We start from the raw sequence: 25777 nt of genomic DNA on the forward strand, positions 1-25777 counted from the left end.
GCTTACCTCGCTTTGTTTATGAAGACGCTGGAGCACAGAAGATGAGCTGATGTGCCCAAAGCCCTGCATTCATGGGCAGACCTGGTTTCAAACCTAGTCATCATGTTCTTGACTGCGCAGGCGCCTCCCATCCGGGCTGAAGAGCCTGCCAGCAGGTCCCTCCAGATCACCTGTCGCGAGCCTCTGACCTCAGTGGAGGGTGAAGCGAGGAGGGCGTGTAACAGGCTCTAGGGTGGCCGGAGCCCTGGTTCCTCCCCTGATAACAATGAAAACGCTAACCTAAATCTGGGCCCTTTGCGAAGAGTCCGCCACAAACACCCTTCTAGGACCGAGTGTCACTGTGCCTCCTTGGCGACCATGCGTGTCAGAGTGGACCTGTGCTCCGTAAGGCTTCTAGCCAAACTCCAGTCCATTCGGACTCACAGGGACCCCTCTCGGACAGGGCAGGGCTGCCCTGCGAGTCTCCGAGGCTGCTCGACAGGAGTAGAAAGCCTGGTCTTTCTCTGGAGAGCGGCTGGTGCTTTCGAACCGCTGAGCTTGTGGTTCGCAGCCCAACACGTACCTGGCGGCATCTCCAGGAAGGCTTTCCGTGGTAGATTTTGCAGAAGTAGATGGCAAGGCCGCCGGAGAAGCCTCTGCGTAGACGCTAGACTCCCCCTTTCAATGAGCAGACTGTCTGCCCACACTCGGGACCGCTTCGACCTCTACTGCCAACCCCGCAAAGCTCTGCTCGCACCCACTGCACGCAGGCTCTGCTTTGACAGCTAGTGAACTCACTGAGCCCTTGCAGGCCACCCACGAGGCCTGTCCTGTCACCTTTCCCTCTGCACCAGATCGGGGAGGACACACAGACCTGCAAGTGGCAGGTCCAAGGTCCAGAGCTCCAGAGTGCCTCTGTTGGACCCAGCCTGGCTCTCTGGGCGCAGGCTGTGTGCTTTGTTGTTGTTGTTGTTTTGTTTTTTAAAGATCATTTTATTGGGGTCTCTTATAGCAATCCATACATCAATTGTATCAAGCATATTTGTACAAATGTTGCCACCATCATTTTCTAAACATTTACTTTCTATTTGAGCCCTTGGTTTCAGCTCCTCTTTTTTTCCCTCCCACCCCTGGATCAATTATAAATCATTATTATTTTGATATCTTACAATGACCGCTGTCTCTCCTCACCCTTGTTTCGGTTTTACATCTCCCGGGTTGGGGGAGGGGGTAGTTATACATTGATCGTTGCTATTGGTTTCCTCTTCATTTTCTCCTCTCCCACCTTCCCTTTACTTTCCTGGTATCGCTACTCCCATTCCTGTTCCCGAGGGGTTTACCTGACCTGGATTCGTGTGTCATGAGTTCTTATCTCCTCTCCGGAGATTGGAGTGTACATGCTCCGGTCTAGGCAGAACTGAAAGGCAGGACTGGGATCATGATAGTGGGGGGTGAGGAAGCCTCAAAGAACCAGAGAAATATTGTGTGTTTCATCGGTGCTATCCTGAGCCCTGGTTGACGCATCCTTTCCTTGTGACCTTTCTGTGAGGGGATGTCCCACTGTCAACAGATGGGCTTTGGGGGCTGTGCTCTGATCCCCCTTGTTCTCAGCAATATGTTTGTATGTTTGGGGTCTTTGATGCCTGTTACCTGATCCCTTCGACACCTCGTGATCGCACAGGCTGGTGTACTTCTTCCATGTGGGCTTGTTGCTTCTCTGCTAGATGGCCGCTTGTTTACCTTCAAGTCTTTACGACCCCAGAGGCTGTATCTTTTGATAGCCGGGTGGCACCATTAACTTTCTTCACCACATTTGCTTATGCACCCATTTTGTCCAGAGGTCATGTCGGGAGGGTGAGCAAAACGGAATGCCAGGCTGTTTGAACAAAGTGTTTTTGCATTGAGGGAGGACTTGATCAGAAGCCCAGAGTCCGTCCACTCCCTCAGTGTATTGCCATGTAACTATATGTACATGGGCCAATACCTCTATTTTTATGAATTAATCCATTTACATATATCCACACCTATGTTTATGCCTCTATCCATAGCTTTGCTTCCTAGATCTTTCCTCTGTTTCCTTTGACCTTCCTCCTGCCCCACCATCACACTCTCCCTTCTTCTGCCTCTCAGCCACTCCTCTCAGCTAGATGGCTGTCGCTCCAAAACCCTCAGGAGCTCTCCATCCTCCTCGTTGTTGATGTTAATTCCCTAGTTGTTCCCCTGTCACAGGCTGTGCTTTGGGCCCTGCTGCTGCTTTTCTGTTATAGCTTGGGTGGACATTTCCAGCGGAAATTAATTTTCCACTCAACAACTCACACACACTGAGTTTGATGCCATTGGCTGCAGTCTCCTCTGTGTACCAGCGTTCTTTCACGTCCTCCCTGGGTTTTCCGTTCCCATTCAGCCTTCTCTCCTGCCCTTTCCGGCCTTCTGAGCTTTGCTTGTGGGGCAGGCCTGCTGTGCCAGTCTCCTGTGGGTGACTGCACTGAGGAGTCACTCCTCATGGGGGTTAATGTTCACATGGTCGGCCTGTTGTCATGTTGACAGCGGATCTCTGGGAATGCACCCTGTTCCAGTTTTAAAAGGTGACTTAGAGCACAGGCGCAGGCGTTCCACCAGGTCTGTAGCAGACAATGAATGTGATCCTTTTGGTGATGTGTGTTCTACATTGTCCTCTCTCCCCCCTTCTCTCTGCTCAGGACCTTCTATTGTGATCCTGATCTGAGAGGTCAGTAGTGGTAGCCGGGCACCATCTAGGTCTTCTGGTCTCAGGCTGTGGCTCATGCGGTCTATTAGACCTCCGGACTAGAGGTGTCCTTCAGTCTTTGCTCTTCCTGACTCTTCTTTGCTCTGAATGAGGAGATCTCAAAAGTCCTTGCTCACACCACTTCTAGTTAAAAGATGAGGCAGGACAGTCCGTGGATACAGACGCAGCTGAGGAAACCACCATTCTAATGTCCCAGGGAGACCTAGAGAAGGCAAGTCTGTGGTCACAGCTCTGACCCCTGTCCACAACAACAGATGGCCAGGCAGCAGGTGGAGAGAGGGCTGGATAGAATGCCCACATTTGGTATAGGAGGCAGAGAAGAGGGCAGTAACGGTGCAGTAACTCTATCCTCCCCCCCCCCCCGGGTCAGCAGGCATCAGGCCTGGGTCAGAGTTCGGGCCCAGCCACTCCAGGGCAGGACAGAGAAGTAGGGGTCCTACCAGACACAGTAGGAGCCCTAGCCTTCAGAGAGGGGCTGCCCAGTGCTGGACCCCACGAGAGCCTGGGGAAGGAGCCAGTTGCCAGGGAGGGTCGGTCAACCATTGTGTGGCTCATCTCCCCCATCCCTTCTTAGGAGCATTCCCCGCAGGTACATAAACACCCAGTGATCCAATTGTCAGATATGGCAATCTAAGCCTCAGGTATTGATATCAATATTTGATGCCTTAAACAATATTATCTAAACAACATCTATGAAATATGAATGGGCTGAAGCTTTGGCATGTAAATAGTTTAGGCATAATACCAGAGGATGAGGGTAGGAGGGAGGCAATGAGGAAGGACACCCACCTCACCTGAGATTAAGGCGTGGGGTTAGTGGAATAGCTGTCCTCTGTAGGCCAGGGCTATTGTGCCAGGGAGAGTACTGAGTCAGGGTCTGTGTCTGGAGCCTGGGGACTGTGGTCTGGGGTCTGTGTCTGTAGTCTGGGATCTGTGTCTGTAGTCTGGGGTCTGTGTCTGTAGTCTGGGGTTTGTGTCTGTAGTCTGGGGTCTGTGTCTATAGTCTGGGGTCTGTGTCTGTAGTCTGGGGTTTGTGTCTGTAGTCTGGGGACTGTGTATTCTGGGGACTGTATCTGTAGTCTGGGGTTGGTGTCTGTAGGCTGGGGTCTGTGTCTGAAGTCTGGGAGTCTGTGTCTGCAGGCTGGGGTGGTGTGCCTCATAGACTGTTCTTCAAGTTCTTGGGACTTTGGGGAGCAACCAAGAGGAGAGCCCTATATGGTAATGGGATCACATGTTTCATGTACCTGGTGGGGAGGGGACCAGGGGCAGTTGTGAAGGGTCGGCGGGAGATGAGCCTCCCCATGGCTGACCCTCCCTGGGGTTTAACTGAGACCCAGGAGGAGCTGTAGGCCCCTTCCTTCCAGCAGGACGGAGGCCAATGGCTCCAGAGTCAGAGAGCTGGAGAGAGGAGGGGCATCCCACCCCAGACTGCCCTCTCTCCTTCCTGGAGCTGTCACAGCCCCCTACCCAACACTGCTGGGCACTCAGTGTAGACACAACTTCTCTGGCTCTCAGCAGCCTCCTGGAAGTTGGCTGAGTCACTGCGATGCTGCCCCCTCCAGACTGCCCGCCCCCCCTCCCCCCGCCCTGTCTGGGCAGGGGAGGAGGTCCAGCCTGGGGTGAAGTGAGCAGGCCTCACTGTTGTGGGGACCTCTCACTTCTCCCACTTTCAGCCACCTCTGACTCTGGAATCACCCTCCTGACACTCCTTCCTGCCTGGCTGCCCAGTCACCCGCCGCCCGAGAGGCCCTGTGTCCAGGTGTATATGAGGAAGGGGTTGTCAGAGAGTTTCCCTGCGCTCTCTTCTAGTCCTGATATCTGTCACGGTCATGAGTCACTGCCCTCGGCAGGAATCCTGGGGATCAAGGTCTTGCTCCCTGCAGCCAGGCACAGCGGGGGGAGCAAGCCAATCTCTGATCAGGTGGGGAGAGGGGTTGGGACCCCAGCCTCAGGGAGTGGACACGGGAAGGAGAGGCTGAGGCAAGGGCTGGACTAAGGAGCTGGCTTGGGGTGGGGGCTCGGGGAGGAACCCTTGCATCTGGTGTGTATTGGGAGATGTGGAGTGTGTTTGGAAGGTCCAGTAGGAAAAGGGGAGCAGGAATGGCCAGCTGAGGCCTTGCCTACAGCCAGGTGAGCTTTAAGTGGAAAGCTGGGTTAGCTGATGGGGTGCTAAGCGGGGTGCTGCCCAAGTCTCTGCACGAGCCCAACCCTCTTGAGAGCCCCTGTACAAATGAGAAGAGCTCAGAAACCAGGGCACCCCCTCCCGCCCCTACCTCATCACAAGCTTGCAGAGGGCAAGGTGGCTTCAGACCCTTGGCAGGGAAGTTGGGAGGATGGTGGCCCTGAAATGGCTCTCCTGGGGGTCCACCTCGCATGGCACTGGCTGCTGGCCTGGGCAAAGCTGAGCCAACAATTTCAGGATCCCTGCCTGTATTTGGAGGGCCCCATCAACCATTCTAACTCTCCAAGCAGTGCCACAGAAGAAAGGCCTGCCAACCCGTCTCCGTTGAGATTACAGCCAGCCCCCCACCCCCCACCCCCCGGAGCAGCTCAGCTCCGGAGCACACTGGTCGCTATGGGTTGGAATCAGCCTGATGGTTGTGGTCATTAGTTCAACAGTGCCTCATGGTGGGAATTCAGGGGGTGCCCAGACAGTGTGGTCGTGGGGTGGGTGTTTGTGGCATGATGGCAGCCCTTTAAAACTTACTATAGGGACCACCTACTTGGCAACCCGGATGGCACTGCAAGACGGCCGTTGCTGCCTTCAGAGAGAGGTGTCACCTCTGGATCCCTTCTGAGAAACGGACAGGGTTGGTGGTAGTTGCTGATTTTCCGAACTTTTGACATTGGCGGCGGTGACTCAGGGCAGGGTGGGGTGGGGGTTCTGCGATCGTCCTGATGGATTAGATGGTGGGCAGATCTCACAGGAGCCAGGGTGACCTTGATGAAAGGTAGGTTCTGTCAAAGGAAGAGAGAAATCAGCTCCTGCCTCCAATTGCTGCCAGGGAAGCCTCCCCGACGCTGGAGCAGTGGCAGAACCATCGCTGCCGTCGCCTCCCAACCTGGGAGGCTGATAAGAAATTGCCAGGCACTTTCTAATTACAATTATCATCATCGTGGATGTCTTTCTTAATTACTTTCTTATAATTAGCTATTGCTTCCCCTTCCCCCACCCCCCAGCGTTTGTGTACTTTGCAGATTTGCTGACATTTGAGAGCCCCCAAAATAGGGACATTTGGGGAGGAGGGAAGACAGGTGGGGGAAGGTTGGGGAACCTGGCCCTTCCAGGCAAGCTGATGCGTGTTAGGGCCTCATCAGAAAGACATCAGGCCATTGCCTGAGCCGATGGGGCTCAGGTTTCGGGTTTGGGGAGCGTCTCCAGGTGGTAGCCTTCTTGGGCTTGGGCCACCTTGTAGAACAGAGGGGGGCGGGATTGAGTGTCCCTTTCCCAGAGTCACTCAGGAGTCCCGTGAAGGACAACAGTCAGAAGTAGCCTGATTTCCGACCTAAACCGAGCAGCCTGGGCCCCGGGGCGACCACAGGGCAGGGCATGCAGCGCCCCTGACTCGATGGTGGGTTTTCACTGTTCGCTCCTTCCTCTCTCCCTCCTGTTCCCTGCAGCCCTGTGTACGGAAGAGTGCATGCACGGCCGCTGCGTGTCCCCGGACACCTGCCACTGCGAGCCCGGCTGGGGAGGACCCGACTGCTCCAGCGGTGAGTCTGGGGTCTGTGGGGTCAGGGACCCATAATTCTCATGGTGGAGGGGGGTTGGGGGTACTGTGAAACGTGCATGCTGAGTTCCTGGGTGCCGGCTGGGTGCCTCAGGATGGCTACCCCAGCGGAGGAGGCTTATCTGCCCCTCAGGAGGTGGAGGTTTGCAGATGGTGGGGGCAGAATGGAGCCTGGAGCCCTGTGGGGCCAGTGATGTGGTGTGTGTCTAGGGGGATCATGGGTCTATCTAGACGACTCTGACTTCTGATGAAACACCTGTACATGTGGTGTCTGCAGGGGGGAGGGGATGGGGCTGCTGCCCATGGGCGCAGGACACTAAGACCTAGGCCTGCTTCCTGGTCAAAGGTCAAAGGTTGAGTTGCCAGGGGAGGCCGAGTGCTGGCTCCTTTGTGAGATTACTGAGCCCTGGATCGTCTGTTGAGGCAGGTCACTGTGTGCCTACAGCTCTGTGGGTAGCCAGTTCACTTTTGCCTGCTGAGCACAGAATGCCAGCCTGCCCCATCAGGTGGGCACTCCTGGGCTGACTCAGTGGCCCATGCCAGCGTGGACCATCATCTTCATGAGCAGTGGGATCCACTGAGGGCAGGGTGCTCGTGGCTGCTCTTGGGGGCCTCCCTGCAGGTAGCCCCGCTGAAGGCACGGCTTCTTCTCCGGCTCCCTGTCCCCGAGTCCCCTCAGATCACTCACCTCCTTTCCACTGCCAGTCTACAGTCCCTGCATGGGTACCAGCGCAGTCTCTTGGGAGTTTCTGAGAGGCCTTGATTCACCCACATTAGTTGAAGCCCACATTTCTTCCACTTAGAGATGGGATATAGCCTGCCTTTCTGTGGTGACTTGAGTGGCTGACTGGTCTATTATATGCATGGCCAGCCCCCCAGCCCATACAGACTTCAATGTAAAAATTGACATTGAAGAGGAGGGTGTGTTGGGTCCACATTGGCTCCATGCAGCTCTCTCCCCCACCCAGTGTCTCTGCTGGGCTGAAAATGCCTAGTGCCAGCCTACCAGAGCCTGAGACTGTGCTGGCCAAGCCAGGCCAGTGAGTGTGTGGTTTTGTTTTAAGCCTGAGTGGGGGTGGGTGGGTGGATGGGACTCTCTCCAAGGCACCGAGACAGCAGTAAGCACAGTGTCCTCCTGCCTCCACTTGTCACACCCCTTTGCGGCAGAGTGCGACTGGCAATCTCTGTAGGGACTCTTCCAGGCAACAAGAGGGTCACCATGCCAAGCAAAGAATGTGCAAATCCATCTCTCTGTGGACTTGCACTCCATGCCGCATGGTGGGTGGGATGTCTGAGGGCTTCTCTTCCTGATTGGTGATTTTGTTGTGTGACTTTGGTCACAATTATATTCTGACCATCCTCTTGTGTTTTAGGGGAAAGTTGATACCAAATTAGTTTCCCACCCAACAATTCACACACAGCTTGTTCCTGGTATGGGCTGCTATCCCCACAATGTGTGAGCACTCTTCCATTTCCACCCTGCCTTCCCCATTCTCAGCCCTCTGGTTTCCCCGGGCCCCCGTACCTTCTCATCTTTGCTTTGGGGGTAAATGTTGCCTGTTTGGTCTCCTTTTGTTGAACACAGTCCTCGCAGATGCTGTTGTTTATTTTATAGGCCAATCTGTTATTTGGCTTAAAGGTGACTTCTGTGAGTGGCATCAGTTTCAGGTTAAATGGGTGTGTCTTGGAATGATGTGGTTGGGAGTTTCCCTGGTACTTTCAGTCCAGTAATTGTGACTTTTTTTTAATGATTTCAAATTTTGGTCTGTTTTTCTTGTACTTTAACCAGCACCTACTATTGTGTCAGAGCCTTCTGTAGTGGTAGCTGGACACCATCTAGTTCTTCTGGTCTCAGGCTAGAGGAGGCTGTGGTTCCTGTGGGCCATTAGTCCTGACTGCTTCTTTGAGTCTCTGGGTCCCTTCATTCTTCTTTACTTCTGATGGGAAGGGACCAAGAGTTGCACCTTGGACGGCTGCTCATAAGCCTGTAAGTGCTCAGATGCTATTCACCAAACTAGGATGTAAAACTATGTTATGACAATTGACCTAGATGTTCCCCAAGGCTATAGTCCTTCACCTTCAATCCTACTAACTCAGCCCCACCGAGTATTTGGATCTGTCTAAGCTTTCTCCATAACTGTGCTTTCTGGCTTATGACATCATAGGTGAATATTTATGCCCTTTAACTTCACTGATATCAAATGGATCCTGACTTATAGTGGTCCTACTGGACAAAGTAGAACTTCTCCTTTGGGTCCATGAGGCTATTGATCTTCATAGGAGCAGACACACCCATCTGTATCCTGTGGGCTTGAACTACTGACTTTGTGGTTAACAGCCCAACACTTAACCAACCAAACCACCAAGTCTCCTTGGATATATATGCAGCATATACAAATAAGCCCACAGGTAGATCTATAGGAAGGGGATTTAAAAAGCTCATGGGAAAATGGAACTTAAAGATAATTTAAAGATAATTCAATTTTCCCATGAGTTTTCTGAAGCTCCCTTGTAGATGCATGTCCACACCTATATAATAACATGAATATTGGTGGTGGTTATGAGTGTTAATGCTGCAGAACTGTCAGTGTTATAGCCGTTGCTGTCCTTTATTGTTTAATGGGCTTCAGTTTTCATTTTACCTCGGACACGTTGTGCTGGCTTCGCCTATGTCTTAAGATGCCTTTTCCTTCATTAGCACCCCCTGCTGCATATTGGGTTTACTCATTAGACTGCTAGCCACAGGGTCAGCAGTTCAAGCCCATTAGCCACTCAGAGGGAGAAAGATGAGGTTTTCTGCTCTGTGAAGATTTACAGCCTCAGAAACCCTAGGGAAGAAATCTCACTCTGTTGTACAGGCTCAGAATTACCTCAATGGAAGATGGTTTGGTACCATCTAGTAAGTGATTCTTCCTCCCTCCCCACCCCTTTCCCTGGTGACTGTCCGTCAAAGGATATTGCTTTCTGTGTATAAACCTTGACTTTCTTTGAAAAGTGGTATCATCAAGTGACCTTCTTGGGATGAACTTATTTCACTAGGAGCAATGTCCTTCAGATTCATCCATGTTATGGTTCACAACCTCGCCATTATTCTTCACTGTGTAGCACTCCACTGTATGGACGCGCACCACAGTTCATGTATATCAATTAATCCATTGAAGACACTTGGGTTGGTTCCCCCTTTTTGCGATTGTGAGCAATGTTGCAATGAACATGGATGTGCGAGCCTGTTTTTATCACTGCTCTTTCTCCAGGATTTGTGCTCAGGAGTGGGGTGGGGGGAGTGGAGGTGCTGGATCAGATGGAATTCCTAGCTTTTGATGGACGTGCTGTGCCAGTCTCTATCATGGCTCTACCATCTTACAATCTCGCCTCCAATCTGTAAGGGTTCCAACTTCTCCACAGCCTTGCTGGCATCTGTTGTTTGCAGCTACAGGGATGAGGAACTCTCAAGGATGAGGGATTGGCTGGGGCAGGTCTATTCGCTGGTCTTTGTAATGCCAAGGGCAGCCTGTTGGAGTTGAACTACAGCTCACTCGCTGCCCCTGTGGAAGCGCACACACAGCTTATAGTTGACTATTTTTAATTGGTAGGACACTCACCCTTCTGGAAACTGAAGCTCCATCTTTGCATTCCACTGGCTGGTTCTCACCCATGCTCAAGGCTGGGGTGGCAATTTCAATCACCACATCCCTCCTTGCCGTGTCTGCAGTTTCTCCCCAGGAACTCACTGGCTAAGGGCAGCGAGTTTGTTTGAAGATGGTCATCTCGGAGCAGGTGATATGAGCTACTGGGGCCATGCAGAACAAGCCAGCCTTCCTCCTACAGCTCAGTCTCTCACGTATTCCAAGACAGTGCTTGCCTCCCTCCCCACGGTTTGCTTCTCTGAGCACCTCCGGGTCTCACACGACTTGTGCTAGGCTGCCAGCCACCGTTCTTCTCTGGCTTCTTCCCCTCAGAGCTGCTTCTTACTCCTCTTATGCTTGTCACTCCCGGATCTGACCACACCACTGCAGGCTTGGTCTGACCGTGTGGAAATCCAATAATGGAAGTGAACTGACTAGGCACCAGGCTCTGTGTTTATGCCGTCTCATTTAATCTCCACAACCACCCTATGATATGAGTGATTATTGTTGTCATTGCTCGTGATTATGGAGTTGGCTCTGACTCCTGGTGACCCCTCGCGCAGCAGAATGAAATGCGGCCTAGGTCACTCCCTCTTCGTGATCATTGTACGCCATTGTTGATCGCTGGTATGCTGTGATCACTGATGTGTTTGTAGTTGCACTCACTGTGAGTGTCAAAGGTCTTCCCATCTAAGGGCTCATCTTCTGGTGTATTACTAGACAGTATTCTATTATAAGTTGTACGGTTCTTGAGGTAGTTAGTTTATTGTGCCAACCTGACTGATAACACATGTGGCGTTAATTGAAGGGTGGAAGGGTAAATGGCTCAGTGAGCCTTGCCTTGCGAGTTCTCGGGTTTCTTGCTTTCCGATGGTTGGACCAGGGTGCAGCTGCCTTAGACATCCCTGAGGAGAAGTCACATGGACCTACCCCGATGCAGCTCTGGGTGCTGGAGCAGCCATGTGGAGACCCCTGCCAGCACTGAGATGTTTACACATTCACCGACTCAGCTTTCCTCCTGCAGTCGGCATCATTGTGTCTGTTTTGTGAGATGGAGGAGGACTTTGTGGATTGGTGTCAGACATATGGGTTAATGTTGGATGTGTGGGTTTGGGCAGCACTGGGTTGGGATGGTTTCTTGATACGTACTGACCTTTATATAAAATTTTTCCTACTGGGAAGTAGATCTATGTGCATATATTTATAGGTCTGGTATTAAGGTAGCAGAAGGACATTGGACCTCCACTCAAGCATTCCCTCAATGCAAGAATACTTTCTTCTATTAAATTGGTATTCTATGATGCTCACCTTCCCAACACAACTGCTGAAGACAAAATTGGTGAATAAGCAAATGTGGTGAAGAAAGCCGATGGTGTCTGGCTATCAAAAGATATAGCATCTGAGGTCTTAAAGGCTTGAAGGTAAAAAAGCGACCATCTAGCGCAGAAGCAACAAAGCCCACATGGAAGAAGCACACCAGCCTGTACGATCACGAGGTGTCGAAGGGATCAGGTATCAGGCATCATGAGAGCAAAAAATCATATCATAGTGAATGAGGGGAGTAGTGTCAAGTGGAGACCCAAAGCCCATTTGTAGGTCATTGGACATCCCCTTAAAGAAGGGTATTGGGGAGGAGATGAGCCAGTCAGGGTGTGATGTAGCAACAATGAAACATACAACTTTCCTCTACTTCCTAAATGCTTCCTTCTCCCCCACTGTCATGATCCCAATTCTACCTTACAAGTTTGGCTAGACCAGAGGATGTACACTGGTATAGATAGGAACTGGAAACGCGGGAATCCAGGGTGGATGATCCCTTCAGGACCAGTGGTGTGAGTGGCAATACTGGGAGGGTAGAAAGAGAGTGGGTTGGAAAGGGAGAACTGATTACAAGGATCTACATGTGACCTCCACCCTGGCAGACGGACAACAGAAAAGCGGGTGAAGGGAGACGTCAGACATGGCAAGATATGACAAAATAATAATTGATAAATTTTCAAGGGTTCATGAGGGAGGGGAAAAATGAGGACCTGATGCCAGGGGCTTAAGTGGAGAGCAAATGTTTTGAGAATGATGAGGACAGTGAATGTACAAATGTGCTTTACACAATTGATGTATGTATAGATTGTCATAAGAGTTGTATGAGCCCCTAATAAAATGATTTTAAAAAGAAATAAAAACAGATTAAGCAAAAGAAAATTGATGTACGGAATGCTTTAAGAGGTGTAAGAGCCTCCAATAAAATGATTATTTTTAAATTTTCCTACAGACACACAGCTCGTATATAGTCAAAGCTTAATATGAAATTATCACTCAGGCGAAAACATGGGTCTTAAAGCTGAATTCTAATTATTATGTTCGCCTCTGCTAATATGACCCAAGATTTAAATATGGCTTTGATCAGAAAACACAGCTATTCACAGGGGAATGGGAAACTTGCTAGAACTTTAGGGTGTGTGTAGGACCATCTGTCTGTCTATGTGGTGTAGGGGACAGGCATACCAGCCCAACGTGTTTCTGAGGTGACAGAATGGCTTTTGTCCATAGAGTTGTCTTTGAAGTTGACATGTTAACAACAAGGAAACTTCACCGCAAGCTTTAATTTTCATTTACATGGAAAACATCATTCTTAATGTTTTTTCCTTTTCTTGGAAGCGAGCTCGCGTGTCTGTCGAGAAGCCAGGTGCACTTCAGATGAGCTTCCCTACTTTCGGAGCCACTCAGGCCCGTGTTCCCATCTGAGCTGGGTGAGGGTGGGGGGCTATAGCTGTGACCCTTCCCTCTTCTCGTTAGCAACATTTAACTCTATGTATTCATTTAGACATTTTAAGAAAAACAGTCTATGTGGTGGCGCAGCCTGCCTCGTCCGATGGAAGCAGTAGCAGTAGCTCATCAGAGCATAAACGGACTTGTGTTTGGTCCTCTCTCACCCTGCCTCCGCCCCTCACTCTCCTTCCCTCCCCCCCACCACACCCCCCACTGTCCTTGCAGCCTTCAGCCTTAGCCTTTGGTATGAAAACCGGGTGTTTGTCTGTCCCGGCGGTTTCTCTACACATCTGAATGCAGGGTTACATCCCACACACCTCACCATTTACATCAAACTGCCCGTGTTATCTGGTGGCTTGCTTCTTAAATTCAATTTTATAGCAACAAGCCCAATCTTCATTTTTATTTTTAATGACCTTAATAGAATTTCATTTTATGGATTAGCAAATGTGCATACCAGGTCTTGGTTGATGGGCATTTAGGTGGTTTCTCATTTTCCCCTCTTATGGACCCAACATCCACGACCCTTGGGGCCTGAGAGGCTCCAGCAGGAAGAATTTTCCAGCGATGAGAAAAGTGTATGTAACTCTCTCATGGAGAACAGGGGACCCTGGGGACAGGGCAGTGGTTCCAGCCCCAGCCCGGGCAGTGAGACCTCTGAGAGCGGAACCAGGCAGGGCTGCCTTGTGTTTCTGGCCCTCACAAGGTTTCCGCCTTTGACAGGCTGAAGTCTCGCTCCCTTCAGTGGAGAATAGCTGAGCTTCTCTTCCTTGATAGGGTTCTGTCTCACACGGGTTCTGACTTTTGCCAACCTCACCGTGGCGTTTCTGTAGTGACAGAAGACATCGTGAGAACCTGTAACCTCAGATCACCTCCACGCAGCTTTGGCCATGACATGTATTTTGGTGCCAGACTGAGAAGCAAACACAAAACACCCGACTTGTAGAGCTATTTGGATTGTGCCAGTGCCGGGGGGGACAGCGGTCGCGTGTCAAACTGGTCTGGCGATTCTCCTTGTGCATATACGTCTGTGCCCACGTGTCCTAATTTCTCCTTAGGATAAATTCCTGGAAGTGGCAGGGAGGGACTAATGATCCATCATCCTACTGCCTGCCTTGCCCTTTGTGACTTCCTGGAAATGTATGGCTCAGTCAGCCCCCACAGGGAGGAAACCAGTTCCCAAGCCTAGAAGGGGTGCGGGGGGGTGCAGGGGAGCCTTCTCAGCCCTTCACAGACCCATTGCTCCACGGCCTCCTTTGTTTGAGGCTTGGGTGAGTTTCTCTGCTCCATGAAGGAAGGGCTGGTGCTGATGCGCCTGGTGGGCAGACGCATGAGCTATTGTGGATGTGAGGAGGCATCTGCAGGCAGTCCCCCTACACGCACACGGTCTGTTCTTCAGTTTGTCTGTGAGTCGCGTGTGAGTGTAAGTCTCAACAGTGAGGCCCTGCCAATCAGACGTCTGTCTTATTAGATAGTATATACGGCACCTTTCAGCGTGTAAGAAGCACGACAGAAGCCCTTCTAGGCATGCGCGAACATCTTTGGCCAGAAAACCCGCAGTACAGTAGCAACAAGGTTTCGATGCCGGTCTCTTTTGTTATTATGAACCACTGTGTGTGTCGGCGTGATAGCCTTGCCAGGGGCGTGGACAGGGCGGGCTGTAACTGCCGGTTGGAGGTAAGTCAGGTGTTTAAATGTGAAGGGGCCGGGGCTCTCCGGGAAAATGAGAGGCTGCATGCTTGGCCATAACCCTCCATCGCCTATAATAACAAAGAGTAAAAGGATGAAATGTCAGTTTACACTGCATAAAGACGACAGAGTGACTCTTATTAAATTGCACTAATCTCACAAGTGGAGATAAAAAGAAAAAAAGTTTTCCTATATTGAATATCTAGCTTTTTAAAGTAATTAGGAATATTAAAACCCTGACAATGATTGAGATAGAAACATTATTCATAACTTTTATTTCCGCACTGGGCAATGATCCAGTATATTTCATTTATGAGGTTTCGTCTGTAAGAGAAGGACGTGAGCCAATTCTTAAATTAAATATGCCCTGTTAACTTTTATAAATGATATCCAAGAATTAACTTGGAAATTTAAGTGTTCACAGTATTATTTAATTGTAGCAGCTCTGGGGCCCGAGTCTCTGGCTCCCGTCCCACAGTGCTGTGCTGTAGGACAGACACTGCACAGGAGCGTCTTGTTTGTTGCTTCTGGCTCCCTCAGATGGGCAGGGCAGAGATGAGAGGAGTCTTTGGGAGATGCAAATGGTTCATGCATTCAGTTGCTAACCTAAAGGTTGGAGGGTTGAGTCCACGCAGAGGTGCCTCAGAAGAAAGGCCTGGCTACTACCTGCACCCCCCCCCCCAAACTCAGCCACAGAAAACCCCATGGAGCTGACACCCACAGGGCCTCTGTGGGCTCAAGGGGACTCCATGGCCAGAGGAAGAGCCGGGAGAGAAGCCTGCCGCTCTATCACCACATGGTCTCCATGTTCTTCGACACCATTAGACTTGTGTCACTGGAGAAAGCTCAGGCCAGGGGCACCAGGCAGGACTGCAAAGCAGGCCTGAGCGACGGAAGCCCGAGGGACCTCTTAGGGCCACCGCCAACAGTGGCTTCCGCCAAGTTCTTATCTTGACTGTTGTGTGGGACCCCTGACCGACTTGGCTTTAAGGTAGATAATCTTGCCCATTGGGATAGAATGCCTCCCCCCCCCCTCCCAACGTGCCCAGACTCCTAACTAGCACATAGCCTTTTAGGCTGGTGCTTCTCAAACCAAGGATTGTGTTTGTTGGAGAGGCTTGAAGTCACAGCATTTGAATTTCTCACCATGCGATGGTACCTTGAAGGCTAATATACTCTGCTGTTAGTTGAAAGGTTGAGGGTTCAAGTCCACCCAGAGGTGTTTTGGAAGCCTGGCTTGGCCATCTACTTTGCTAAAAGCCAGCCACTGAAAACCCTGTGGGCCCAGTTCTACTCAGACGCACAGGGACGTGTCATGAGTCACCATCAACGCCGTGGCGGCAGGTTTGTTCATGGCACAGTTGCTGTTGTGGTTAGCACTCGGGCACCCACGTGACAGAGCATGACTGCCCCAGAGGGATTTCCCGGCCCTCATCCTCTGGAAGGAGATCACCAAGTCTGTCTCCGAGAATCCAACTGCTCGCTTTGCGGTTACTCACTGCTACTGAGTCGGCACTGACTCATAGCGAGTCATAGGGACCCTAACGGGCAGGGAAGAACTGCCTCTGGGTGTGTCTGAGCCTGTCTCTGATTACAAGAGCAGCAAGCCCTGTCTTTCTCCCAGTGAGAGGCCGGTGGTTTCGAACTGCTGACCTTTCGGATTGCAGCTCAACTCATAATCACTACACCACCAGGACTCCTGCCCCTTTCACTTAGCAGTGTTTAGCCATTCACACCTCCAGGGCTCCTTAACAGCACATTAGTTACCTGATAATGAGCTTCCACATTGATCTCTATATGAAAACAAACCTGGATTTATTATGGAATAAAATGCAGAATTGGGATATTTTTTTAAAGACAAGTTAAAATGCAGTAATTTAATCGTACAATGACCTAGGGTCCTGGGATTGGAGATTCCCAGAGGCAGCAATACTGACTTCAGGTCTCTGTCACAGGGCCCCTAGCTGTACTTTTTGCTAGCAGTTGCAGCTGCGTTACAGGCTGCAACACAAGACGGGGGCAAAGCACAGGTCTAGGATGTAGGCGAGGTCCCTGGCTCTGGCCTGGAACAGACGAGGGCAGCCCACAGTGGGTAGGCCAGACGGGGAGTCAGTGTCTGCTGGGAAGTAGAGGGGGAAGAGAGTGGAGGGGTGAGGAAGGAGCAGGAGGGGTCCACAGGCCATGAGGAAGACGTGTGGGATCGCGCCCTCGGTTCCCCTTGTGTAGATGCTGCATGCACAGCATCACCGGCAGTCTCTCAGACCCGCAGGGGCTGGCTGTGTCCGCGCCTCCTTTTAAAATGAGGACACTGAGGTTCCAGGAACGAGTGTAATTGATTAGATTCACCCAACTAGCACGTGGCCGATCCGGGTTTAGAACCTGGGTCTCCTGCTCTTCCCTCAGCTCCATGATGCCTGCAGAGGGTGGAAGTGCTTTGCCCTAATGGCTCCCACCTCCGCCTTGGTGATTCAGGATAAGTTCTGTCCTCTCTCTGTGCCTCCGTTTTCTCAGCTGCAAGATGAGTAGAGAGGAGCCCCAGTGGCTCCTTGTGAAGCGCTTGCCTGCTGCTAACGGAAAGGTTGGCAGTTTGAACCTAGCAGCCGCTCCCGGGGGAAAGGACCTGACAGTCTACATCTGCGCTGGCTAGGGCAGGGGTTCTCCACCTTCCTCATGCTGCGACCCTTTCATACAGTTCCTCAACCATAATATTTTCGTTGCTATTTCATAACTGTCATTTTGCTACTTTATGAATTGTCATGTAAATATCTGATACGCAGGATGTATTTTCATGGTTACAAACTGAACATCATTAAAGCATCGTGATTCATCACAAAAACAATATGTAATTATATATTGTGAAATATTTATTTCTAATGACCAATCAATGAAATTTTGTCTTGAAGCATGGTGTCGCCTGGGTAACAGTCTTCGCAGGGGCTATGCATATGGGCGTATCTGCATGTGGGCGGACCCCTCTGGAGACAGATATGGGAGCAGTGTCTTGGTTAACTAAGACCATCAGAAATATGGTATTTTTAAATTCATTTTATTAGGGGCTCATGCATCTTATACATACATCAGTTATATAAAGCACATTTGTACATTCATTGCCCTCATCATTCTCAAAACATTTGCTCTCCACCTAAGCCCCTGGCATCAGCTCCTCATTTTTCCTCCTCCCTCCCAGAAATATATGTTTGTTGATGGTCTTAGGCGACCCCTGTGAAAGTGTTGGTTGACCCTACAAAGGGGTCGCGACCCCCAGGTTGAGAACTGCTGGTCTAGTGAATTAGACTACACTCATGAGTCTACAGGAGTTGACAGAGACTACTTTTACATGCGTACCTTTATATGTGCTGCAACTATGTCCACAGTCGGCAGAGTTATGAAACCTTCTCAGCAATAACCAAACACCGTGAAGGAATGCGTTGCCAGGGCTGGGCCTCAGGAGTCTAATCTCAGTGGACATCAAGGCCAGTTGGCAGAACATAGCCCCAAAGACAATGGGGTCCAGTGAGTTCTACATGACCTTCTAAGTTGCAGGTATTGGTCCCCCCTCCACAGCAAAGAACGCCAGAGAAAAGCAGGGACGCATAAATCCCAGCCTCCACGACCCTAGACCAGAACTAGATGGTACCTAGCTACCACACCAACCACTCTGAAAGGACCGCAATACTGAACCGAGTAGGAGAAAAATCTAGACCAAAACTCAATAATTCAGACCAGGTTTACTATTCTGATAGAGACTAGTGGGCCACCTCCCCCACCCCCTTGCTGGCTCTTAGTTCCTCCTCAGGGCTGGAATTGAACTTGTCCTCATGGCTCAACTTTCTGTCAAACCATAGACGGATGATGTATCAAGTGTGCAGTAACACCGGGGAGCACGCACGTCTTAGAATAATCGGCCGAACAAGATCAAAAGAGCAGCGTTTGCCCAGGGAGACAGCTCAGGAGGCCGGGAGAGATGGGAAGAAAGATGAATGGGAACGGGAAGCCTGGGGTGGAAGTGGGGAGAGCGCTGTTACCTTGCGGGGCCTGCAGTCTATATCGTGAGAAAGATGTGCATGAATTGTTGATTGAAGACCAGTTTGCTCAGTAAACTTTCACCCAAATCACAATAAAAAGTGATTTGGGGTTTTTTCTTTTTAATGAAAAGATTACTGCCTAGAAAACCTTATGGAACAGTTCCACTGGGTCACGACTCCATGGTGCATGGGGCTCTCACCAGCTCTGGTGCTCGGGGCCGTGGGGGGTCAGTTCCCTTCTCCTCTGCCGGTGGTGGAGGGGGTCGAGGCCCCTCCCTGCCCCAATCTCTCTGCAGTCCCAGCTGGGTAGACTGAGGAGGGAGCAACCACGGTGGGTGCAGCCTCCAGACACCTGCCTGGTCTCCCTCTCCCCAAGGTGGGTCTCCTGGGGCACCACTGATGTCCCCCAAACAGGCCGGTGCTCATCCAAGAGGGGCTCAGAGAGGCAGCTCTGTCTGGGGCTGTGTCTCCCCTGTAGCGCATGGCTGTCAAGGTTACAGTAGCTTCAGGTGAATCACCACAAAGCAATTACACTCACCGTTCCCGCCTGCCGCTCTGCCCAGCCCAAGGCCCCTCACGGCCGCCTGGGCTGCCTTCTGCCAGCATCTGCTCTGCCCGTGGGCCTCCCCGGGACAGTGGACTCCGAGTGACTGCCGTGCAAGAGCGCAGCCACCGTGACGGGGACAGAAGGGAACGGAGAGCTGTAGCCTCGGCAGCAAATGTGTTTCCAAAAGTCCGTGCAGAAGAGGAGCTGCCGCAATCCACCCAGAATTCTAATTCTGAACAAAAGAATTCAATAGCTTGGCCCACTGGTCCCATAGGCCAAGCGGGCCCCGTTCCCATCCCATGGGTCCCACTTAATGCACACTGAAATGAGCACTGCTCCGGTGTTCAGGGATGAAGGGAGGGATTCTGGGATAAGGTCAGACCTAGAACACCAGTGCAGAGAGGAAGGGGCAGGGAGAGCGAGGGGAGAGAGGGCACATGTGGGGATGAGGAGTGGGAGGTGCACGCTGTGACCCCATTTTGGATGGAGAAACTGAGGCATGCAGAGAGCAGTGAACCAAGGACTCGGGCCTCAGTGTTGGCATCACAGTGGACTGTGTGACCCTGGCTCTCTCCCCATGGGCAGCAGAACTCAGCGGTAGGCAGCCTGTGATCAGGGCAAAGGTGATGGGTTAAGGGGGGTGCTTAAGAGCCCCCTGTGGCTGAGGGCTATTGGGAATGACATGGGGTCAGCAGGGAAGCAGGTCCAGTGACCTCTCTGTCCTTCTCTTGGCCCTTGCTGTTGCCCCTCCCTCTCTGTCGACAGCCCTGAGCTGCAGCGGTGTCCTGGGAGCTGCTTCCTCCCTTCTCCGGAGTTTCTCCAGAGCTCTGGGGAACAGGAGGGAGTGGATGCTGGGGAAGGAACCCCGGTGGTGGAGCATCAGGTCAATGCCAGACTGTGAAGGGAAAGGTTGGCTGTTCAAACCCACCTGCTCCTGTAAAGACGTGAGCCTAGAAAACCCTGTGAGGCACTTGTCTGTCCCACGGGGTCCCTATGAAAAAAATCAACCCAGTGACCCCTAACAGGAGACGCTGGGAGAAGATGCCCTCCTTTGTGGGGGCCCAGACCATTGTCCAGTTGAGGATGAGGCTGGGGACTGCGAGGATAGCTCATGGGCACTCCAGAAGGCAACTAGACAGGGTCACCAGGAAAGGAGGGGGGAGAAGGGGGTCTTTCCAGAGCTCTCAGCTGCCCCACCCCAGGAACACCCAGCGCCATCTCCTTCCCTGGTCTTATCCTTCACAGACTCTAAGGAGGCAGTCTGAGGGGTGGGGGCCCCTGATCATCCTCCTGTCCTCCTCTCGGACTGGACTTGTACTGCCATCAGTGCCCCCCGGGCAGGGTGAAGGGGAGGCCTGGCACTTGGGGTTGATCCTGAAAGGCAGTTTTTGTACCCAACCAGGATCCTTGGTGATGTAGTGGTTATGAATTGGGCTGCTAACCACAAGGTCAACAGTTCAAAACCACCAGCGGCTTCAAGGGAGTAAGACACAGTTTCCTACTTCTGCAAAGAGTCACCAGACCCAACTGGAAAAGATTCATAAGGGTCAGCAGACAGACCTGGAACAGACCAGAACCTCCTCCTTCTCCTCCTCCTCCTTTTTCTTCTTTTTCTCCTCATGTCTGTCTATATAAGATAGGCAGATACATAATTCTGAGGAGAAAAAAATAGGGCTGATGGTTCTGGCTGGACACAGGAGAAAAGGTGGGGAAAGCGGGGAGCCAACAAACTCCGGGACAAGGGAACAACAAGAGATCTAAAATCGATGGTGAGGAAGGCATAATGTTCCTGGTGGGGTTCGATCAAGTGCAATGTAGCCGAGAGGAACTACTGAGAATCAAATGAAGGTTGAACATGACAGTGGGACGGAAGTAAAATAAAATGAAACAGAGGAAAGAACTAGGAGTCAAAAGACATTTATAGAGGTATAAATATAGGCATGCACATATGTAAATATATTAATATAATGATAGGGATATAGGTCTATGTACATATACTTAAGTTAATTATTAAAGTAGCAGACAGACATTGGTCTCTTCTCAAGTACTCCCTCAAGGCAAGAACACTTTGTTCTAATAACCTGGCATTCTGTGATGCTCACCTTCCTGATATGATCGCTGAAGACAAAATGGGTGCATAAGCAAATGTGGTGAAGAAAGCCGATGGTGCCTGGCTATCAAAAGAAATAGCATCTGGGGTCTTAAAGGCTTGAAGGTAAACAAGTGGCCATCTAGCAAGAAAGCAACAACAACCAAAAAGAGAAAGCAACCAAGTCCACATGGAAGAAGTACATAAACCTGTGTGATCATGAGGTGTCGATGGGATCAGATATCAGGCTTCAGAAGACTCAAAACAAAGAATTATATTGATGCAAATGATGGGATTCGGAGTAGAGACCCAAAGTCCATCTGTAGACAATTGGAAATCCCCTCCCAGAAGGGTCACAGGGAAGGAAAGAGTCAGGCAGGATGCAGCACAGCACTGACAAGACACACACCATTCCTCTAGTTCTGTCCTGCTTCCTACTCCCACTATCATGACCCCAGTTCTACCTTACAAACCCAACTAGACCGGAGCATGCACACTGGTGCAGATAAGAGCTCTTGACATATGGAATCCAGGACAGATAAACCCCTCAGGAACAGTAATGGGAGTAGTGATACCATGACGGTAGGGAAAGGTGGGGGGAGGAGGGGGAAAAATGGAGAACTGAGTTCAATGATCAACATATAAAACCCTACCCCTATCCCTACCGAACAGCAGAAACATGGGTGAAGGGAGACAATGAATGGTGTAAGATATGAAAATAATAATTTATCAAGGGTTCACAAGGGTGGAGGGGGAGGGAGAAAAAAGGAGCTGATGCCAAGGGCTCAAGAAGAAAGAAAATATTTTGAAAACGATGATGGCAACAATGTACAAATGTGTTTGATACTATTGATGTATGTGTTGTTATAAGAGCTGTAAGAGCCTCCAATAAATTGATTTATAAAAAAATTTTAAAAGAGTTAGTCTCAGAAACTCAGAAGGGGCAGTTCTTATGCTTCAGCATTGACACAGTGGCCATGAGTTGGGTCTCAGGTACAACATTGGATGGCCTGGAGTCTGTGTGTGAGCTGTCTGTGTGGAGGGGTGGGCAGGGAGTCAGTCTGCCTGGCACACGCTGGGCCACCTGCGCCCTAGGAACAGAATGAACACAGAAATGGCAAGCAGGTCCTGGGTAGAGGGAGGTGGGCAGGAGGACCCGCCTGGAATGTGACAGAAGCCAATCAGAGTGGCAGGAGCTGAGCTGGTGGCAGCAGCAGCGTGTGGGGCTGGCAGCCGGTGTTGTCACCCTTCCCAGCCCCACGCAGGCATGAAAAAGACACCATGTGCGCTGTGCTTCCAGGGGCGGCCCTGTGGGCAGCATCTTGGTGGGAAGCAATGCTCAGGAGAGACGGGAATCACGGTCACGACCACTCCCACTCGAGCAGTCCCTGCCCACACAGGGCTGATGGAGCAGCCGGGGACCTCATACCCAGAGGGAGGAGACAGGCAGTGAACTCACCATGTGTAGTGGCATCAGGAAGGTTGGCGTCACCCAGCGCAGTAACTACTCATGGTCTCACGCCCACCCCATGCCCAAACCAAACAGACTCCTTAGTAATGTGTATGACCAACTCTAAACATAGAATAGTCCGTGATAAATATAGTTCTAACTTGCTTACGTACAGTACTTCTGAGCTGATGTGAATGCTAACAACAAAATTGCTATGTAAAATCTTGCCATGTTGAATCACAACATGGTTGATTACATTATTAATAACTGAATGGAAACTTAAAAAAAAACTTTTCTCTTTTTCCTTTAATTGGTACTTAATTTTCAAAACAATTACTGCTATATACTCAAAACTCACTGTCATAGACTTGAGTCTGACTCACGGCGGCCCTTCAGGACAGGGTAGAACTGCCCCTGTGAATTTCTGAGACTGTGACTCTTTATGTGGGTAGAGAGCCTCGTCTCTCCCCCGAGGACCTTGCAGTTAACAACCCACAGTGACACCAAGGCTCCTTATTGGTGTCGGTTCACAAAGTCTCCTTAAAAACAGTATGGAAGCGAACTCCCAGAACATCTGACACGGTGCGTGACTGAAAACAGTGGCAGTAACAAATGTACACATGTGCTTGACACACTGGGTGGACGCATGGATTGTGGTCAGAGTTGTGTGAGCCCCAATACTATGATTAAGAAAGACAGACAGACAGACAGACACTGGCAGCGGGGCAAATAACTGCATCGGCCTGTCCCTCGTGGGGACAGAACCCCGTGCTCCGAAGCATCATTGTTATCACGTATTAACGAGAACTCGGGTCGGAGTGGATTAGAAGGTTCAGCACTCTGTCGTTAACCAAAGATGGCTAGTTCAAAGCCCACCAGGTTCTCAACTGGAGAAAGAGGAGGCCACCTGCTTCCGTAAAGCTGACTGCGTTTGAAACTCCCGGGCGCAGTTCTAAGGCGCTGCGGTGGCAGGACGATCAGCATTGAGTGCTAGCCAGGAGGTGAGCAATCCAAACCATCAGGTGCCCCAGAGGAGAACGATGGAGCTTTCTACTGCCATAGAGGGCTGCAGTCTCAGAAACCCACTCGGTCCTACAGGGTTGATACGAGTCAGCATGGACTCGATGGCCTTGAGTTTGGTCATTTGGCTAGGAGTGTTTCTATTGTGCCCTCTAAGGTTGCTGTGAGTCAGAGTCGACTTGAAGGCAGTGGGTTTTGGTCTTGGGCTTGCTAAGTCTTATCGGTGTATGGATCTATCTTAGAGGAAGGACAGCCAGACTGGTCCTTAGAAGCAAAGATAGGAGCACTTCATATTGTGTACTTTGGATGTCATCAGGAGAGACCGTCCCTGGAAAAGGACATTATGCTTGGTGAGGTAGAGGGTCAGCAAAAAGGAAGGCCCTCAAGGACATGGATCAGCACAGTGGTTGCAGCAACGGGCTCAGATAGGAGAACAGTTGTGAGGACGATGCAGGACCAGGCTGTGTTGTACATCAGGCTGCTATGAGTCAGAACGAACTCCACAGCACCTTAAATAACAGGTGAGACACATGTAAGCTGGGCTTATGAACAATGTTCTTGTTTTAACTAACTGCAGGGAGATTTTAATTTAAAATAAATTGCTGCTGAAATCTTACAGCCATTTGAGAGTCACTCCTAACAGTGCGACCCATGCTGTCCAGCCCCCCGCCTCCCTCCATCCGAATCCCCTTAGGAACGCCATTGCCAGTCAAGACGCTGTGCACAGCCTCCCTATCCCATCCTCCTCCTTCCCTCCCCCAAGCCTCAATTCTGTGTCTGTTGTTTCCACGTCTGTTTTCCTACTCTTGGGACATACGAATGGATCCATGAATAATAACACATTGATTATTCTGCATGCTTTTAGACCAGATGGAAGTGGCATTGCATGGGATGTACGTAGCCATCTGCAACTTGTCCTTTTCACTCAGTGCCGTGCGCTTGAGATTCATCCGCGTAGACGGGTAAAGCTCGAACTCATTCATTTGAGCTGCTGTGCAAATCCTACTGTCAGACTCTATTGCAGTTCTCCTGTTTCCCTCTTGAGGGGCCTTTCAGTTGCTGCCAGTGTTTCCCCATTACAGTCCACGAGGCAGGGTTCCTCCAGAGCAGAGCTTTCAGATTGCGGGCGATGACCCAGAGAGAACCATGAAACCAATCCAATGGGTCATGGCTCCCCTTTGAAAACGGGAAATGCAGTAGAGTTTCAAATTATCAGTGTGCGCTTATCTGCGTGCACAATATGAAATATATTTCTCTCCATGGGGGATGAGGTACCAAAAATGTTTATACAACATTGGTATTATATTGGTTGGTGTTGTCAACTCTATGTAAAATTGCTTCCGAAAATGGTACTGCTAGTTCCTACCTGTCTTGCCAGCACGTGCTGTGGGTGGCTGTTAACAGTCATGGCATCCGCCTCCCACTCATGGCGACCTGTGCAAAGGGTTTTCACTGGCTGGTCTTGGGAGGTGGCACGCCAGCCCTTCCTTCTAGTCTGTCTTAGTCTGGGTGCCTTGCTGAAAGCCACTTAACACAAGAGGATCCATTTGCCTTCATGCTTACAACCCTTGGCGTTATCTGAAATTACTTTTTCCCAAACTGATGGATATGATCCTGGTGGCTTCCCGTCGTTTCGACCGATGTTCCCTTGACTATCAGCAGGTGAACATCTTTTCACGAGCTATTTCCTGAAGAAATGCCTGTCTATTTCTGTGAAGGCTTATATCTTTTGCCTGTATCGGAACTTCATAGACCTTATTGATTTTTTTAGAAAATATATTCTGGATACTAACCCTCTGTGAATTATACATTTGCAGGTACTTTCTCCCCATCTGTGGCTGAGTTTTACATTTCATTTAAGGCATCAGAGGGCCTTTGCCAGCTCCAGCATCCTGGCTCATAATGGGGCAAAGGGGGGCTTTTGTCAGCAAAGCCAACTCAGGGGCAAGGCCACAGTTTAGGTCATTCGGCACCCCCAGAGCCCCCGATCTAGAAGGTTACTCACAAATGTTAAAAAAACAAAAAAAAATCCTCAAATGTACTGCCATGGAATCAATGATGACTCAGAGGGACCCTGTAGGACAGGGT

General features: G+C 50.6%; 1 protein-coding gene across 2 annotated transcripts in view; it reads left to right on the forward strand.

Annotated features, from left to right (window-relative positions):
- Positions 1-25777, forward strand: part of MEGF11 (multiple EGF like domains 11) — a 264875-nt gene that overhangs the window by 49304 nt on the left and 189794 nt on the right. For both annotated transcript variants that reach the window (XM_075535527.1, XM_075535528.1), the window contains exon 4: positions 6368-6460. In XM_075535527.1, coding sequence (XP_075391642.1) covers positions 6368-6460 — 93 coding nt within the window. The remainder of the gene's footprint in view (positions 1-6367; positions 6461-25777) is intronic.

This window comes from Tenrec ecaudatus, chromosome 17 (assembly GCF_050624435.1).
Source record: "Tenrec ecaudatus isolate mTenEca1 chromosome 17, mTenEca1.hap1, whole genome shotgun sequence".
In the NCBI taxonomy this organism is placed as follows: Eukaryota; Metazoa; Chordata; class Mammalia; order Afrosoricida; family Tenrecidae; genus Tenrec; species Tenrec ecaudatus.